The 16,941-nt window shown below is 41.2% G+C and overlaps 2 protein-coding genes across 2 annotated transcripts; both read left to right on the top strand.

Moving 5' to 3' along the window:
• The first annotated feature begins 4,374 nt into the window (after positions 1 to 4,374).
• LOC134865660 (zinc finger protein 184-like) lies at positions 4,375 to 9,766 on the top strand. The gene is made up of 5 exons (XM_063885321.1): positions 4,375 to 4,771; positions 5,615 to 5,705; positions 5,815 to 5,911; positions 6,003 to 6,261; positions 6,783 to 9,766. Exons 1-5 carry the CDS (start codon positions 4,490 to 4,492, stop codon positions 7,890 to 7,892), a joined length of 1,839 nt encoding a protein of 612 aa, XP_063741391.1. The 5' UTR covers positions 4,375 to 4,489; the 3' UTR covers positions 7,893 to 9,766.
• Positions 9,767 to 12,390: 2,624 nt separating this feature from the next.
• LOC134865535 (zinc finger protein with KRAB and SCAN domains 7-like) lies at positions 12,391 to 16,634 on the top strand. Its single transcript, XM_063885114.1, has 4 exons — positions 12,391 to 12,858; positions 13,929 to 14,074; positions 14,163 to 14,421; positions 15,154 to 16,634. Exons 1-4 carry the CDS (start codon positions 12,568 to 12,570, stop codon positions 16,234 to 16,236), a joined length of 1,779 nt encoding a protein of 592 aa, XP_063741184.1. The 5' UTR covers positions 12,391 to 12,567; the 3' UTR covers positions 16,237 to 16,634.
• Positions 16,635 to 16,941: the final 307 nt, after the last annotated feature.

The following is a 16,941-nucleotide window of genomic DNA, read 5'->3' as shown; positions in this document are numbered from 1 at the left end:
CTGGCTCATTGACTTGTATTTTTTTTTTTCATTAAGAGGAATATCTTTCTATTTTCTTACATAAAGAGGATCTCAACTCTGCTCATACTTGTTCAGAAAAAGTTATTCTGGTAAATGTTACCTTCCTTTTTCACTCCCTTCGCCCTATCTCCTCATTCCTGTGCTCGCTTGACCACAGAGAAGAGTGCTCTTCATTAATGAATACCAGCGCCACATTCTTTTGGGTTCAACTTTCTCGGGTGGCCTGCTCTCTTGTTCTCTTCTTGCCATGAGGAGCATGCTTGACATAGATCACATTCTCATTGGGACATGTAACCCAATAAGTGACAAAGACAGGTTTCTCCCAGATTAGCCGCTAATACCTTTTGAAATTCCTGCGTGCCTCCATCCACCTTGGCTAACATGTGCTGCATTCATAAACGCTTTTATTGCCTTCATTTGAACTCACCCCAGAGGTGTTTATGAACTATTTCAGGACACGCCATTGGATATGAACATGAGAGAATGGAGAGCTCTGTTGTGTGGTGTCTGTTTCAGGATGGATCCTTCTCTTTCTTTCTCTCCCTCTCTCTCTCCCACACACACACAAACACACAGCCACCGATATCGACTTGTACCAGTTTGGGGCGGTTGAGCAACGCTGGCTGACAATGAGACCTCACAATGTAGCAGGACAATGAGAATAACAATGAACGTTATGCTGTCACCCAGGTCCACTCAGATGTTTCACCAGTCATCCTACTGCGTGCATTATGTGTGTGAAATAGAAAATGTGCCTGTGGTAGAAAGATTTCATATAATTTAAAATATATACGAAAGTCTGTGAATCGATGGCTTTTCAAAAATGTGAATTTGATTGATTAATTAGTTAATCAACATTTAACATGCATACCTAGTTTTTCATTACAAAGACAGAGACATAAAAAAGGGCTAGAGTTGACATGTGGACATCCACAAAAGCTGTGGGATCTTAGTATGAAATCATCATAAGAATACACTAGAAAAGTACTTGCAGGCTGGAATTTGAGCTTATTAGTGATGTTTAAAACCACCTAACACAACTCCTACTCAACCCAACACACAAAAAGAGGTGTGTTGGTTGAAATGTTATCGGTGAAGGAGCTTTAATCCAGTGTGAGGGTGATTTATTATCTATTGTATTCACAAGTACAAAGCTAACAGACACTCTTGGTAATATACTTACACTTGACTTGTAGAGCTTGGGTTGTGGGAGTAACTAACACAATGTACTGTTATTTGTATTTCCTTTTGATCCTAAACACCTTTGTTGAATATACTGTATATCAAATCAGAGCTTTTTATTTTATTTTAAAATAATTTTTTGGGCAACCAGTGCCTTAAATGTAGTGACAGTGCAGGTCAGAAACAGGGAGACAGAGGGGAAGACGCACGGCAAAGGGACCCAGGCCAAATTCGAACCTGGGTCCACCGCATGGGGATCAAACCCCAGTATATGGCTGCCTGCTCTACCCACTGAGCTATACGACGGCCCTATTTTTTTATTTCTAAACTGTTCTTAAGGCTCCTTATTAAAATGAACAAAGTGGCATCTCAGGGCCCTTACACAACCTTTTAAAGTTGATCTATCTATGTTCATTTTTGTGCCAGCGTTGAAAAGTTTTTCTATTCATATTCACACCTGAACAAGCAAAGGCTAAATGTCTCCTGCATTGTGGTTTGATAGTTGGATGGGGAGTATGTTAAAACCACTAAGCATGCCTGGGCTTGGGCAGAGAGGATATGAACTTGTGAGATAGAGCGGATGCTTGCATGGGAAAACACAGAGCAGGAACTGGTGGTATGTGAAACGCCATCAATCTTATTTATGAACTCAGACTTCTTATCTTGGCATACTGACTGACAACATCGTGAGGACACGCCAACATTCCTCTGTGAATGTGAAAGGCAGCTGACATGTTTCGACTGCAGCTCTTTCTCTCAGAATTAACATGATGAAGGAGGATAGAACGTAAATGGGAGTCAGGGGTCAAATTCCTGTTGTGCTCAAACAACCAAAATAAATTTAATTTTCTACAATTCTCAACAGTTTTTCCTCCATTCTACGGCTTCAGTGACATGGGATTTTAATTTTGGCCGCAATCACCATAAAAGGGATGGGTTTGTTGCTGTGTAAACCGTGGAAATGATCTTCTCACGCTGGGTGTTTGTGTGAACTGACGGGTTTATTGCCCCATCCTAATGTTTACAGTTTTACAGCACATTCCTAAGCATCAGCCTTTGAAGTTCCAGCACATTCAGCAAATATTCTGATGGGGAATGATGATACCAAAGTAAGTGGGTTAAAACGGAGTTTTTGAAATGCAAATTGTCCTTGGCTCATATTTCTATCGTAGTATTAGTCAGTGGACTAAGCAATAGGTACTGTCTACATATCACAAGCAAATAATCAAACACAACGATACAAATGAATTGTGATTAGTGCTTCAACTAATGATCATCTTTATTGTTGATTAATCTGCTCATTTGATTCTTTATTAATTGAATAAACCTTTGGTCTATAAAATGTCCACATTTTGGGGCTTTCTCCCTTTATTATAACATATAGATATATAGAAACAAGGAGAGAGGTTACGAAATGCAACAAAAGGCCACATTTCAGATTTCATCCTGGGACGCTGTGGTAAGAAGCATTGGTACATGGGCCACTGGCTTTACCAAATAAGCTATAGGGCATCTGATATTCACTTCATTGTGAAATAAAACATAGAAAAAGAGTAGATCTCATTTAAGTGGCTGAACACAGCATTTTCTGCCGTTTTTGCATAGGAAACTGACTAAATGTTAATCGATCATCAAGATTTTTGCTGCTCTAACGTTGATGCAGTGTGATGAGGTATTGATCGACTGGCCACCTCAGGGCGGATATGTTGCTATGATTAATGGACACATGGAACAACTTGTCAGATCTGCAGGAAGCAGACATCCTCCAACACCCTGCGGGAAAGTAAGTCAATCCACAAAGCCCTATCATTTCTTTCAGATGTCATAAAGCCCTTGTATGTTTTTTGGACATTGGTGATGTCATGCCCAGATGGACTCAGGAGAGTAACTTGTCACCACCTGCTACACAAGCCTGCTATAAAGGCTACAGTTTGATTGGCATTCCTGTTTGTTTAGGTGCTGTGTGTTTAAACCCAGAGACCTGACCCTGAGTACATATTTTAGCCACATGTTGGGAGAAGTCAATATTATAAGATGTAACATCAGGCCAAGATATCTACTGATTGAAAAGTAAGCAGGAGTGCTTAAGGTTACAGCCGTTCAACACAAACATGCTTTTTAAAAGTGAAAAATCTCCTCTCGAATTGCGGCTCTTCACAATATATATCCATTTTAGGATTCAAAACACATATATTGTATATGTTGAAATGAACCTTCAGCAAAACATTTAAGTAAAATACATTGATGGACATGAATAAGATTATAAAAGGGTGTATAAATTGGCATGTTTTGGACTCCTAAAAAAAGGCCCTATAGACATTAAATAGTTAAAAGATGGAATTTATTGACTCTTGGGTATTTTTAACATTTACAGTTCCTCTGAGACACAAAACACGAGGCATGTACTGTAGATACAGTATGTGCTCCACCTCATGGAAAACATATGTTTCTTGACTTGAGGGGGATTAAATCTGTTAACTGCTTTACAGAGCCACACACACACACACACACACACACACACACACACACACACACACACACACACACACACACACACACACACACACACACACACACACACACACACACACACACACACACACACACAGGTCACCTTTTGGGAATGTTTGACTAGGTAACTCAAGGGGCTGTAATTGGGAGTTAAAATTCCGTTTGTAGTTATTTGAAAGCCAGGTGACTTTAAAAAGTCAACGAAGTAACATCATACTATGGTAACTGGTACTGTCTGGCAGCAGTTAAGGCCTCGATACATAAGCTTAAAAACAGCGCCACCTGCTGGAAACTTGAAAAACCTGCATGTTCTCCATTTATCTGTGCGGAAACTTCTAGTGTGGTTCTTTCCAGATAGGCCTACATATAATCTATCCTCAAGCACACACATTCACTTGTTCCTTGTTATGCACACACACACACACACACACACACACACACACACACACACACACACACACACACACACACACACACACACACACACACACACACACACACACACACACACACACACACACACACACACACACACACACACACACACAATGGGCCAGGGGTGTGCTTGTAAAATGGTATTTCCGTTGAGTCCAACAAGCCAGGATACGCCTTAACCCAAACCAAGCGAACCCCGCTATTTAACCCCGCCCATTCATCCGCCAACGTCGGCTAGCCCTTAGCTTCTGACTGTTTGGGACCTTACGGGTCTTGCAGTCCGTGTAAACATTACATTATCCCGCCACATTAAAACTGGAGGCGATAATTTAGCTCCAGGATGTGCTCCGTTCTCGGATGTGATTCATGGCGTCGAGATGCCAGACGGTTTAAGATACCGGAGGATCCGGAGAGGAGATTGCAGTGGGTTCAGTTCATCCTGGAAGCCAATGAACAGCGACTTAAAGAATCGTGCTGGACTGAAATTACCATTTGTAATGAACACTTTAATGAAGACTGTTTTGAACACCTGAGTGGCACGGTCCAACTCAGGTCCAGTGCTGTCCCATCAGTGTGTGTCAAGTCAGAACCAGAGGAACCTCTGGAGAGCCCACAATATGTGGTGAGTCTGTATTTATAATAGACACACAAATACACAAGTTACCCATTCCTATTTAACAGTACAACAACGAAATGCCACATAATACTTTTGACCAAATTTATTTAGTTTCAGGTGTGTTTGTTTTAATACACACCTCTGGCTGTGTATACTAGGATTGTTATGCACTGTTCATATTAATAAACAGGTTTTTTTAAAGGGTTTTTAAATGACCATTCATTTCTCAATCAATAAATACACAATTTATATTCATAATTTAAAAGTAGGCCAGGCCCGCACTACACATATAATGGTCAAGAAAAGCAATTTTTAAGGAACTACCACTAACAAACCAGTTTTATATCAATGTGCCAATATAATTTTGTTTTGATGTTATCCCCCATCACAGTATCAAAGAGATGAATAAACATAATAACAGGTACAAATGTCTTTATAATAATAACCTTAGTACAACAGAAACACAGAATAGGGATGATAGACATTGATATGTCTCAAATCATTATAATAACCCCTATATGACGGTGAATGTTGTATATTGAGCATGTGTCTTCGGTGGAGAAAGTGAATGAAATTAGCAACTTCTACCTGTCAAATACAGGATAAATGTTGGATGTAGCAGTGAAAGGAAACACACTTTTCTGAAAGCAATTCCTGGGTTTAAATTGTACATTTCTGCTGTCTGGTTTCCACTGATTCAGTGTTTACATTTCTAAGGCATTCTGCATAGATTTCAGAAGTGATGGAAAATATTTTGTAAGTGGACGGCAGAAATGTTCAGTTACCACACTGCCATGGAGGACACATATTTCAGACCCTATGTGTAACCCTGTATGCTACTTTGTGTAGATACCTGAAGAAACCACAGAAATTGCTTCTCAACTTAGAACATGTGATCGTCCATCTTACTATCCTGAAGAATCAGAACTAATTTCAAGGGGTAAGGTATTTAACTATATTTAAATTATTATAACACTAAACTGGTATTAGTTATTAACAAATGTATTCCTTTCCTGTATATCATGGTGAATGTTACATTTCATTTGCAGATGCCCAAGAAAGCCCAGCGCCAAGTTATGCTTCAGAGATGTCTGATTATGGTCAAATGCTACACAACATTGTGAACATTGAGATGATTAGGAAAAAGTTAGTGAATTTGTTACTGTTGTCCTTTCATTAAACTAGATGAGATTTTTCTAATGTTGTATCTCATAATTTTGCTTCACTCATTTCTCAGAGCAGCAACTCTGCAGATGAAAGGGAGGTACGCTGTGAATGAAAAATGTCTCCTCCAGTTGTTCAGCCCCAAGTGCCCGTCATGTGGCTCTAAAGTAAAGACAGAGAAGGTCACCCATGGAGTGCTCATCGTTGTGAACCAACAGTGCCTTCAGTGTGATTACAGGAACCAATGGAAAAGCCAAATCAATGCCCCCACAGCTGAAGATCAACCCCTGACAGAAGTAGTAGTGGAAGTAGATGCAACTTCAGAGACCCAGGTGGGACTTCAATTGTCAGACAAATAAAAAAAAAAACATACTGCTAAGAGATAAGTCTCATTTTTAATAGAGTTGTGCATTCCAAAATGTTTCAATTGAAATTCATACGCAAGATACACTCCAATAATTTGACAAATCCATGATTATACCTTTTTTATTATTGGAATTGTATGCAGTTGATTTATGTGTGGGCTCTTGTAGCCTAAATAGGTAGGGTTTAAACAATCAGTCAATTGACATATATTTTTTTGAACAACTTTTTTGGTAATCGGATAGTGAAAAGATTCTTTAACTTCTCAAAGAGAAGTTTTGATGATTCTACCTGTCTATCTTTGGGTTTTGGACCTTGAGTTGCTTTAGACAGTTGTGAGTAGAACTAGTTTTTTACTATTATTTTATAACTTAAAAACCAAATGATAAATCATTTAATCGCCTCTTTTTTCTGTCTCGCTGTAATATTCATCCTGTACTGAACAGGTTCACTTTTACTCTTACCCATTCTTGTCCTTAAAACCTTTTAGACGATGTCACCAGACAACCACACTACTGAGGATCCCATGGAGGAAACGGAGGAGTCAGGTGATGAAAGTAACATGGACTCAGACAAGGATTGGGATCCTGAGGAGGAATTTTTACTACCGAACCAGCTTCATGAAGAATCTGGGGGGGAAACAGAAGATGAAGAGGAAGAAGACGGGGTTTGTCCTCCACTTGCCGTCAAACACAGTCAGCTCTGCACAGATTGTGGAACTTTTTTTAATAAACAGAAGCCTCACACATGTGAACACAAAACTAAACCCTATGCTTGCAATATTTGTGGTAGGAGATGTGTTAGTGATGTTGCACTAAATGCTCACAGCAGAATCCACGATGAAAACTATGAACACCCATGCAAATACTGCAATGTTACATTCAAAACAAAGGTGGACAAAATCACTCACCAGCAGATCCACCTAATGGAAGAAAAACCATACAAATGTCCCGACTGTTCAGAGACATTTACCACAAATAAGGAACGCAGAATCCACCTGAGAGATCACGGCCACTTAAAATGTCACATCTGCAATCTTGACTTTACCAATTCCACTGCTCTTCAGAGGCACTTAGCTGTGCACACAGGAGTGAAGCGGTATAAGTGTTCAGTGTGCCAACGTGACTTCAGCCAGGCAGGCCACCTCAAATCCCACATGCGTCTTCACACAGGGGAGAGGCCTTTTCAATGCCAGCAGTGTGATCAAAGTTTTAATCACAATGTGAGCCTGAAGAGTCATGTCCAGCGTTACCACTCATCAAGTTCAGGACTTGAACCGAAGAAGGTTAAAAGAATAAAAACTGTACGCAACACTGGTGATGGTGAGAAGTATGGGAACAAGAGAGACACAGTCTCTGGGTTAGACAACAATATAAAAGAACATGATGAAGAAGAGGAGGTGCAGAAGAGGAGAACAGTTAAGCCAAAACGTAAAAAGAGGAGCACAGGTAGACCCATAGGAAGGCCAAAGAGAAATGAAGGGAAAAGTGCAAGGCCAGTGAAGAGAAGGCGCTGCAGTGAAAAAGAAAGTGACAATGAGCCAACACAAAGCAACACGTCCTTTGACTCAACAAAGACTCAGATTGACCCCAAACATTGACTCTGATTTTGACCCCAAAGAAAAGAAAAATAAATGGCACAGCAGCCAGAACAATAAAACATTAGGGAAGCACGGAAAAAGGGAAGACCAGGAAAGAATTGAAGTGAACAAACCTAACATAAAAAAAGGGTAATTTTTGAGTATTCTTAATTGCAAAATCAGTTTAGTGGCATACAGAAGTCTGCAGTTTATCATGATATATTTAAACAGTTTAAGTATAAACACAGTTTTTCTTCCAAACTTCATTGTTTGTCACTGGTAAGACTTAATGACTTCAATGCAAGTTACTTGCATGAATCCTGTTCACCGTTGTGTATAGAGACAAACTGATTACAAATGAATTGTATGTTTATTAAGGAGACGGACACCGCTATGTCTTTCACATCTTAACTCCACGTTGAACTCCAACTTGGCTGCGCATGCGCGCTACAACAGGTTAACCAGGACCGTATTCACTAAGATCCAAAAACACCAGTTTGCATTGTAACATAATAAACATTATGTGGTCAATATACCACATTATCTCCCCCTTTTAGCTGAGAACTTCCAAATAAAATCGTACAATAAAACACTGAAATATGAATGACCTATTTCCTTAATTGAACACAATTGTAGTTATTAACCAACACAATATGGTCTCAGTTTTAACTCTAATATTTTCCATAACACAAGTATACTCCTTTAAACAACATAACATCATAACAACACTTTTCTTACAGCGCTTCAGTATGTTAGTGTCATGAAAGTGTGTGTGTGCATTTTCAGTTGTGTGAGTGATCAAGAGTGTGTGTGAGGAATGACAATTTCCACATTAATGACATTTTTCTCTTATCGCTTAGGTGGTTTAGTCTCTCTGTTTGAGCGTCTCATAGCCACAGGTTCAGGCTCGAGATGCTCTGGTGCTGGCATGTTACAGTCCATAATGTCCAGAGAACTGCTGCCAATAGGCCCATTATCCTGTCCTGCCTGTGGTTCTGTATCATCAGGCTCAGCAACAGCGAGGGGACGTAGCTGATCTCCGTGGCATCTGTGCACTGTGTCAGAGTCCCGCTCTAAGACTTCGTATGACACAGGGCCAGTCTGTCTCACAACCATTCCTGGAATCCATTTGTGATCTCCTCCCACTGTGCTTCGCAGATACACAGAGTTCCTCTTTGAAGAATCGGTCTGCCGCACTGCAGGTCATGGCGATCTTTTTGTTGATATTGTTTCTTTCGCAGTCTCTTTTGTGCAAGGTTTAAGGAAATCCAGTCTTGTCCTGATGTCTCTGTGCAGAAACAGATCTGCTGGGGATTGTCCAGTTGTGCATTTTGGTGTTGATCGATACTGCAACACAAACACTGAAATCTTGTCTTCAATGATCAGGCAGGTGTTAGTAAGCTTTTTCATACCTGACTCTCTGCCAGACCATTTGTTGCTGGATGTCCCGGGGCACTTGTGGTATGCAGTATTCCATTCAGCCTGGTAAAAGTCTGTAACTCCTCCGAGGTGAATGGGGTATCGTGCCTGTGACGATTTGCTCAGGCAGACCATAGGAGGCAAATAATCTCCTCAGCCTTGTGATGGTAGTCTGCGCTGTGATTTGTGACATGCGAAACACTTCCAGCCATTTTGCATATGCATCCACAACGATCATGAACATGTTGTTCAGAAAGGGTCCAGCAAAGTCAATGTGAAGTCTTTTCCAGGACTCACCTGGAAACTCCCTTGGGTGAAGTGGGACATGCTGATTTTCTGATCCAGCTGGCAAGTTTCACATTCTTTGCAGACCTGCTCCACATCAGCGTCCAGATTTACTATGCCTTGGTGACCAGTGTGAATCTCTTTTAACACATTTTTCTCATCTTTGAAGGTACGATGACTCAGGTCCTCCATAAAACACAGCCTTGCTCTGTGGAGAGCTCATTTCTTTTTGTGAAAAACACTTTTGAGTGTTCCTCTACTTGGCTAGGCCAGCCTTCCATGACATACTTGTACACTCTGGATAGTTCACTGTCTATGCGTGTCACCCTAGCAACTTGTGTAGCATTTAGCCTTGTAGGTGCTCTTCCAGCAATGAGTGGACAAGTGCTGTAGTAACAGCAGTCCCAGTGTTGCTGGTTTCTGGTAAAGGGCAACGTGAAAGACCATCTGTGTTACTGTGTTACTGTGTTCCTCTGACTTACAGTAGACAATGTGATAGTCATAGGCAGATAAGATAATTGCCCACCTCTGAATACGTGCAGAAGCTAGTGTAGGCAGACTCTTAAACTCTCCTAACAGTGACAGAAGAGGGTGATGGTCAGTCACTAAGTTAAAATGTCTGCCCCACAAATACTGATGGAATTTCTTAACTCCATAAATCAGTCCTAGCGCTTCCTTCTCTATCTGAGAATGTTTTTTCTCTGCTGGGTTTAATGTTCGGGAAGCGTACGCGATTGGTCGTACCTCCCCATTAGGCATTGTGTGTTGGATAACTGCTCCGATGCCATATGCTGAGGCATCACATGCTAAAGTCAGTGGAAGACTGGAGTCATAGTGGGCTAAAACCTGGTCACTAGTAAGTAGCTCTTTATACTAAGCAAAAGCAACCTGTTCTACCTCAGTCCACTTCCACATAACATTTGCTCTGAGCAGTTTATACAATGGAGCTAATACTGTGCTTTGCTGGGGTACAAATCTACCATAATAGTTGTAAAGTCTCAAGAAAGCTAGGAGCTACTTGACATTTGTGGGAGTAGGTGCCTCCTGTATGGCTCTCACGTTTTCCTTGGAAGGCTTGACACCATACTCATCCAGTACATGGCCCAGGTACTCGCGAGCTTTGCCAAACTCACATTTGGAGCGTTTCACTCGTAATCCATTTTTTGAAGGCGTTGCAGGACCTTCTGCAGGTTGCGATGATGTTCTTCCTCCGAGCGTCCCATAATGAGCATGTCATCAAGAAAAACTTGGTAGGTAGGTAGCTTTATTGATCCTGAGGGAAATTCAAGGTCTGCAATAGCTTAAATACACACAACATTATACAACATAAAAAAGGATCATATAAAAATCCACATGAATGTACAGAAAAAGTATAGGTATAGGACGCTTGCAGTGGCAGGGCCTGACCCTGTGATTCAGTGTGCATTGTAAGGTGCTCAAGGAGCATGTGTGCCATGGTGAAGTAGACCGTGTAATAAGTTAAAAGTTAGGACACAGTCCAGGTTGGGGGAAGGAGGGAGGGGTGTGTGCATATGGGCTATAGCCAGTAGACAGTCAGACAACAAACATTGTTATAAGTGGCAGTGGAAATGGAAGTGGCGGAGAGGGAAACAGACTTATGCAGAAAAGTCAATCTCTCCTCTACCCCTTAGTTACGCACTGTAGAGATGTATAGCCCTGGGTGCAAATGACTTCCCCAGTCTGTCCGTTGAGCATGACAGTGCCCTTAGTCTTGAGCTGATCATGCTCCTCTGCTTTGTGAAAGTGCTGTGAAGTACATGACAATCATTTTCCAGAATGGTAAGCAGTCTGTTCAGTGTCCTTTTCTCCGCAGTAGCTCTGATACCCTTCAGTTCAAGGACAGCAACAGAGCTAGCTTTCTTTACCAGCCTGTCCACTCGCCCAGCATCCTTCTTAATACTGCCTCCCCAACATACCGCAGCATAAAAGATAACACTGGCGACAACAGACTGGTGAAACATACAGAGGACCTGGCTACACGGGCCATGATTGGCTTTGTATACAATGTTAGCGTAGTTTCCTTTGCATTCGCCTATACTGCCTATGCCCAGGGCCGGCCCTGGTTAAGAGAACGATTTATGCTTAAGGGCGCCCCCCACCAATTCGGCGCCCTAGGCGGGGCGTCTTGTTCACCTATGCCCAGGGCCGGCCCTGAATATACCACATAAATATTTTATGCTGTTGTTAAATAAAGCAAGTCTAACATTTTAATTCTAACATTTTAATTTGAAATGCTTTATAATTCTGCACTGGTTTGGGGTTTAATAGTAGTCAAATCAACCAAATCAATGCAGCATTGTGATCAGTGTTCGAACTATGCCGAGATTTTCGGGGGTTCCCATTTTTCTCTCGGGGGGGGGGGGGGCGCTTGCTCTTGCGCTTGACTCAGAGCGCGGATCTCGAAAACACTATTTTAGAGACCCCCCAACATTTCCCAAATCATGTTTTCGGGGGGTCTCGTGTCAGTTTCAGGGGGTCTCGGATCCCCCGAGTCCCCCCGTAGTTCGGACACTGATTGTGATACTAAACTGGATAAATAAGACACACTCACTAGTGAATTCTATCCTTGAACAATGAACATTGTTATTAGAATATCAACATTTTCCATATTAAAACATTTAATTTCTTTATACATAACAGCTTCCACGCGAAGTGACCCACTGACTCCAAATCAATGCTGTATACACTAGACAAGTAGGATACAGCTCTATAATATTTTAGTGGTTTTCCTACCCAATGACCCCAAATCAATTGAACCTAAAGCCGGGATACGCCAAATAGCAAACCAAGCTGTCCCAGCCAAGCTCCAGCCATACAACTCCGCCCACTCCGTTACCACAGCCACTAGCTAAAGGTGCTGCTGCTAGCTTGCTCCTGTTAGCACTGGAAGTCAGTCACGTCCTGGTAACTTGTAGTAAACATTAAACTGTCCGGCCACTTTGAAAACTGGAGGGCAGAGTTTAACCCCAGGATGTGCTCCTTCCTCGGGTGTGGTTCTTTGCGTCGCCGTGCACAACTCTTTAAGTTACCTGAGGATCCGGAGATGAGGCTGGAGTGGGTTCAGTTTCTTTTTGAAGCAAACAAGCAACGACTTAAAGAGTCGTGCTGGACTGAAATCACAATTTGTAATGAACACTTTACTGATGACTGTTTTGAGCACCTGACTACGGCGGCAGACACGGTCCAGCTGAAGCCCAGTGCTGTCCCATCAGTGAGTGTCAAGTCAGAGCCAGACGAGCTGTTGGAGAACCCACACTATGTGGTGAGTCTGCACGTAGATCTACCTTCAACACAACACCATGCACCATGCATGTCAAACAAATCCAGCTGGATACATTCTTCTTTTGGCCCGAAGAGCACACTGATTTAATTCTCAAAAGCTGCTTCCAGTTATTGTTAATCTTAATAAATACAAGCAAATTCATGCATAGGTGCATTAAAGGCAACTCAGTGACAGAGCCACAATAACATCTACATTAACGTTGTTTTTTTAAGGTGTCAAATGAAGTCATGACATTCCCAAAAAGCTGGATATTTGGAGAATGTTAATCTAATAATCATATACTTTTCCTTTAGTTTAATATGCTGTTTAAATTGTTAAATTAATTAAAGTGCTGTGTACTGAGTAAACATCCCTACCTCTTTTTTTATCGTAAAACTTCACTTAAGAACACATGTCTGAGACCTATTAAATGACATGACTAAAGTAACTAAGTCCTTTTTGTATTCACATAAACAATCAACATACTTTATGCTGCAATAACCACAGTGACATTTGCAAATCAACATCCTTCATTTAAAACAGATTTGCTGTTTACTGTCCACATGTGGTCTATATGAAGTAAATCAAGTCCACATTTTTTAACATTCATAAATTAGTTTGCTAATCTATTCATCGTGTGTTCTTGCACAGCCCGGTTAAAGGCTGCTTGTACTCTGGCAGGTGCTTAATGGCACTTTGAATCATCCCCACAGTGCTGTTGAGGTTACACACAGTGTAATGAGCACTTACCGTGTTACTGCTGCCCAGTCTGTGTTATCCCGCTGCCCACATCTACAGGCTAATGTAGCCATTTACCATGATGTTGTTTAGTATACAGATTGTCCAGTTAGTGCACACACATTCATGGTACTCTCAGGTGCTCTGAAACACATTTTTAGTGTGGTCTTAATTTAATAGCATTCAGCCATGTTATAAATGGGCTGAATGCTTGGCCTGTGGTTTTGCTGCAAACACCAGGGAAAAACTTTACCATTAGGCAAGGTAGGGACCTGTCTATGTTGTATAAATCTTTGTTCAACTACAAGCTTTTACTTTTGTCATTTGTGTAGAAGCCTGTGGATAGCAGAGGTACTGCTCCTCAGTCTGGTGACCTAAATGATCCAACTTTAAAGTCACCTGATGTTTCGAATGCTGTTTGTACTGGATCCCACCAGATTCAGTACAAAGTTAGGAATGTTGACCTGAACAACGAGGAGTGAGTTAAACATTCTCAACGGTTTGTTGATTCTTTCTTACAGTTTGCATTAGGTTGACTTTTAACAATCTTTTTATTTTCCTTTCAGAGCTGGTCTTCTACAGGTGAAAGCAAAGCATGTTGTGAATGAAAGCTGCCTCTTCCAGTTGTTCCGCCGTAAGTGCCCGTCATGTGGATGCAAACTTCAGACAGAGAAAGTCACCAGTGGTGTGCTCATCATCTTGAACCAACAGTGTCTTCAGTGTGACTACGGATACCAGTGGAAAAGCCAAGTCAATGCCAGTGTGCCCACAGCTGAAGATCAACCCCTGACAGAAGTGGTAGACGTAACGCCAGAGACCCAACAGGTAGGACTATAATCAGACAACATATCCAGGCACACTCTTGTGCTCTTAAAAGAAAGACTGATTGAAAGATTGGTATAGTGTTATGTATTATTGAGTAGACTGCCACTATGTTTTGGTTTTTATGCTTTTGACTTAAGCATATTAGTTTACAGTTTTACTTGTGTAACACTAAGTACATGGAGGGGTTATTCTGGCTGAAGTTAATGTATTCCTGAAGTTCTGTGGTGTATTAATACATGTTTCCTCTAAAAGAAGCTCTGTAGGTTAAAATCCTTTAAGGAAATTAAAATGCCTGAATAAGGTTTATTGGCTAATGTAAATAGCTGTAGAGTAGTTCAGCACTGCTACCGTAGACGTGTCTATAACATCAAGGGTTCTACAAATCTGAGTACTAAGCATATTCAGAGCCGAACCGAGCAGCTGCAGCTGTGCTCACACAGTCTACTGTCAGGGCTCATTTTGAAAGCAGTGATGAGAAATAAATGCATAATGTATAGTGTCACATCATCTCTCTTATCTGTAGTATCTACAGAGCGTTTTCCTAAACTGGCAGTGTATTACGGCCTGAACTGTTTGCACATTGGCTGACTTCTCATATAGAATTTATTTGAATAATCAATCATAAATGGGACTGCCTCCTTCTTGGTAATTTGTCCATAATATCCTGGGCTGCATAGACTTAGAAAGTTTTTCTATTCCAGGTTGTCATTATTGTTGTTGTATTGTTCACAGAAAATGTCTACTGATGACAACGCCAGCAGCACAGTTCTCTCCGAGATTGTTACGTTCAGTGATGAAGAAAGTGATTTGTCAGATGAAGGAGAGGAAGGGGATGAAGGTGGGGTGAGTTCAGATGGGGAATGGAAACCAACTGAGGATTTTTTGCTCTCTGAAAAGCTCACAAAGGAGTTTGAAGAGGAAACTGAAAGAGAAAGCGGAGAGGAACACGTTTTTTATTCCTTGGGTGGCCTCAAAATAAATGAGCTCTGCACAGAGTGTGGACATTTTTTCACTATTCCGAAGTCTCACACATGTGAGCACAAAAAAAAGCCCTATTCCTGCAACATATGTGGCAAAAGATGTATTACTGAGCTGTCTCTGAAATGTCACAGCAGAATCCACGATGAAACATATGATCATCCCTGTAAATACTGCCACGTTACCTTCAAGACAAAGGTGGACAAACTTAAACACGAGCAGACCCATCAAGATAGCAAAGATCCCTATAAATGTCCTGACTGTCCAGAGACATTTTCCAACAACAAAAGACGCAGGATCCACTTGGCAAAACACAGATCTAAGGAGAGCAGATGTGGAGTTTGTGGGATTAAATTTAGGAATGTACATCATCTTCGGAGACATTCTGTCGTGCACACAGGATTGAAACCGTATAAATGTTCAGAGTGCGAACGCAGCTTTAACCAGGCGGGCCACCTGAAGTCCCACATGCGTGTGCACACAGGAGAGAGGCCTTTTAAGTGTCCACAATGTGACAAAAGCTTCAATCACAATGTGAGCTTGAGGAGTCATTTTCAGAGTTACCACTTATCGAACTCTGGACGTGGACGGAACAAGGGTAAGTTAACTGAAACAGTCAGCACCACTGGTGATCCGGACGACAGTAGAAATAAGAGAGGCACAGACTTTAGGTGTGTGGAGGAAGAAGAAGAAGATACAGAAGAAGAGATGAAGATAGCAAGAAAAAATGCGCAAAAAAGGACAAACACAGGAAGTCCCAAACAAATGCCTAAGAGACATTCAGCAGGCAACTTGGTTGTAGCAGGGGGAAAAAAAGGCAAACGTTCAAACTCTTAAGACTGTAAAATATAGGAAAACAGGTTTCAGTGATGAGAAAAGTGAAGACAAGCTATCAGAAAGTGACTTATCCTTTGACCTGGCAGAGGGCAAAGAAGAGGATAAGAAGGAGACCTTGAGGAAGACCATCAAATAAAAGGAGGTACAGCAGCCAGAGCATCAGTAAAAGCAAGGGGAAACTCAAGGGAAGAACAAAAAAGAAATATATGGTCTAAAAATGCTTAAAACACACACATCTGAATATATCATTTGGTTGTGCTGTTGTGAAAACAAAGAAGACATAGAAAACTGGTTTGGTTTCTCTTGAGTCGATAAAAGTATTCAGCACTTTACTGATGTTGTTTGCAAAATACTTAGTCAAGGTCTTAAAGGCATTGCAGGTTTTTACATTTAATGTCAAAATAAATGTGTCAAAACCGTGATATTGAGAGTCTGTTATCTTTGTTCGTTAGCTTAGTGTGGTTGAGAAAGATTCACATTCAATTAAAACACTCAAACTGGACTTTGGTCAACTCTGTTGTAGCTCCTGTGGGTTTAGTATCTTGCCAAATATACTAAACAACCAACAGTTTACTTTTAATTCTTGAATTCAAATGTGTTTCTGGTTTCAGATTCCCCACTTTGATCAAAAGCCCTGAATGGATCCCCCGGCTTATATGTTTATCCTCTCCCTCTCTGTGTGCCAGTGCTTAAGCTTGCTTCAAG

The sequence above is a fragment of the Eleginops maclovinus genome, chromosome 6 (assembly GCF_036324505.1).
Source record: "Eleginops maclovinus isolate JMC-PN-2008 ecotype Puerto Natales chromosome 6, JC_Emac_rtc_rv5, whole genome shotgun sequence".
Classification (NCBI taxonomy): domain Eukaryota; kingdom Metazoa; phylum Chordata; class Actinopteri; order Perciformes; family Eleginopidae; genus Eleginops; species Eleginops maclovinus.
This window is presented reverse-complemented; position numbering and strand designations above follow the sequence as displayed.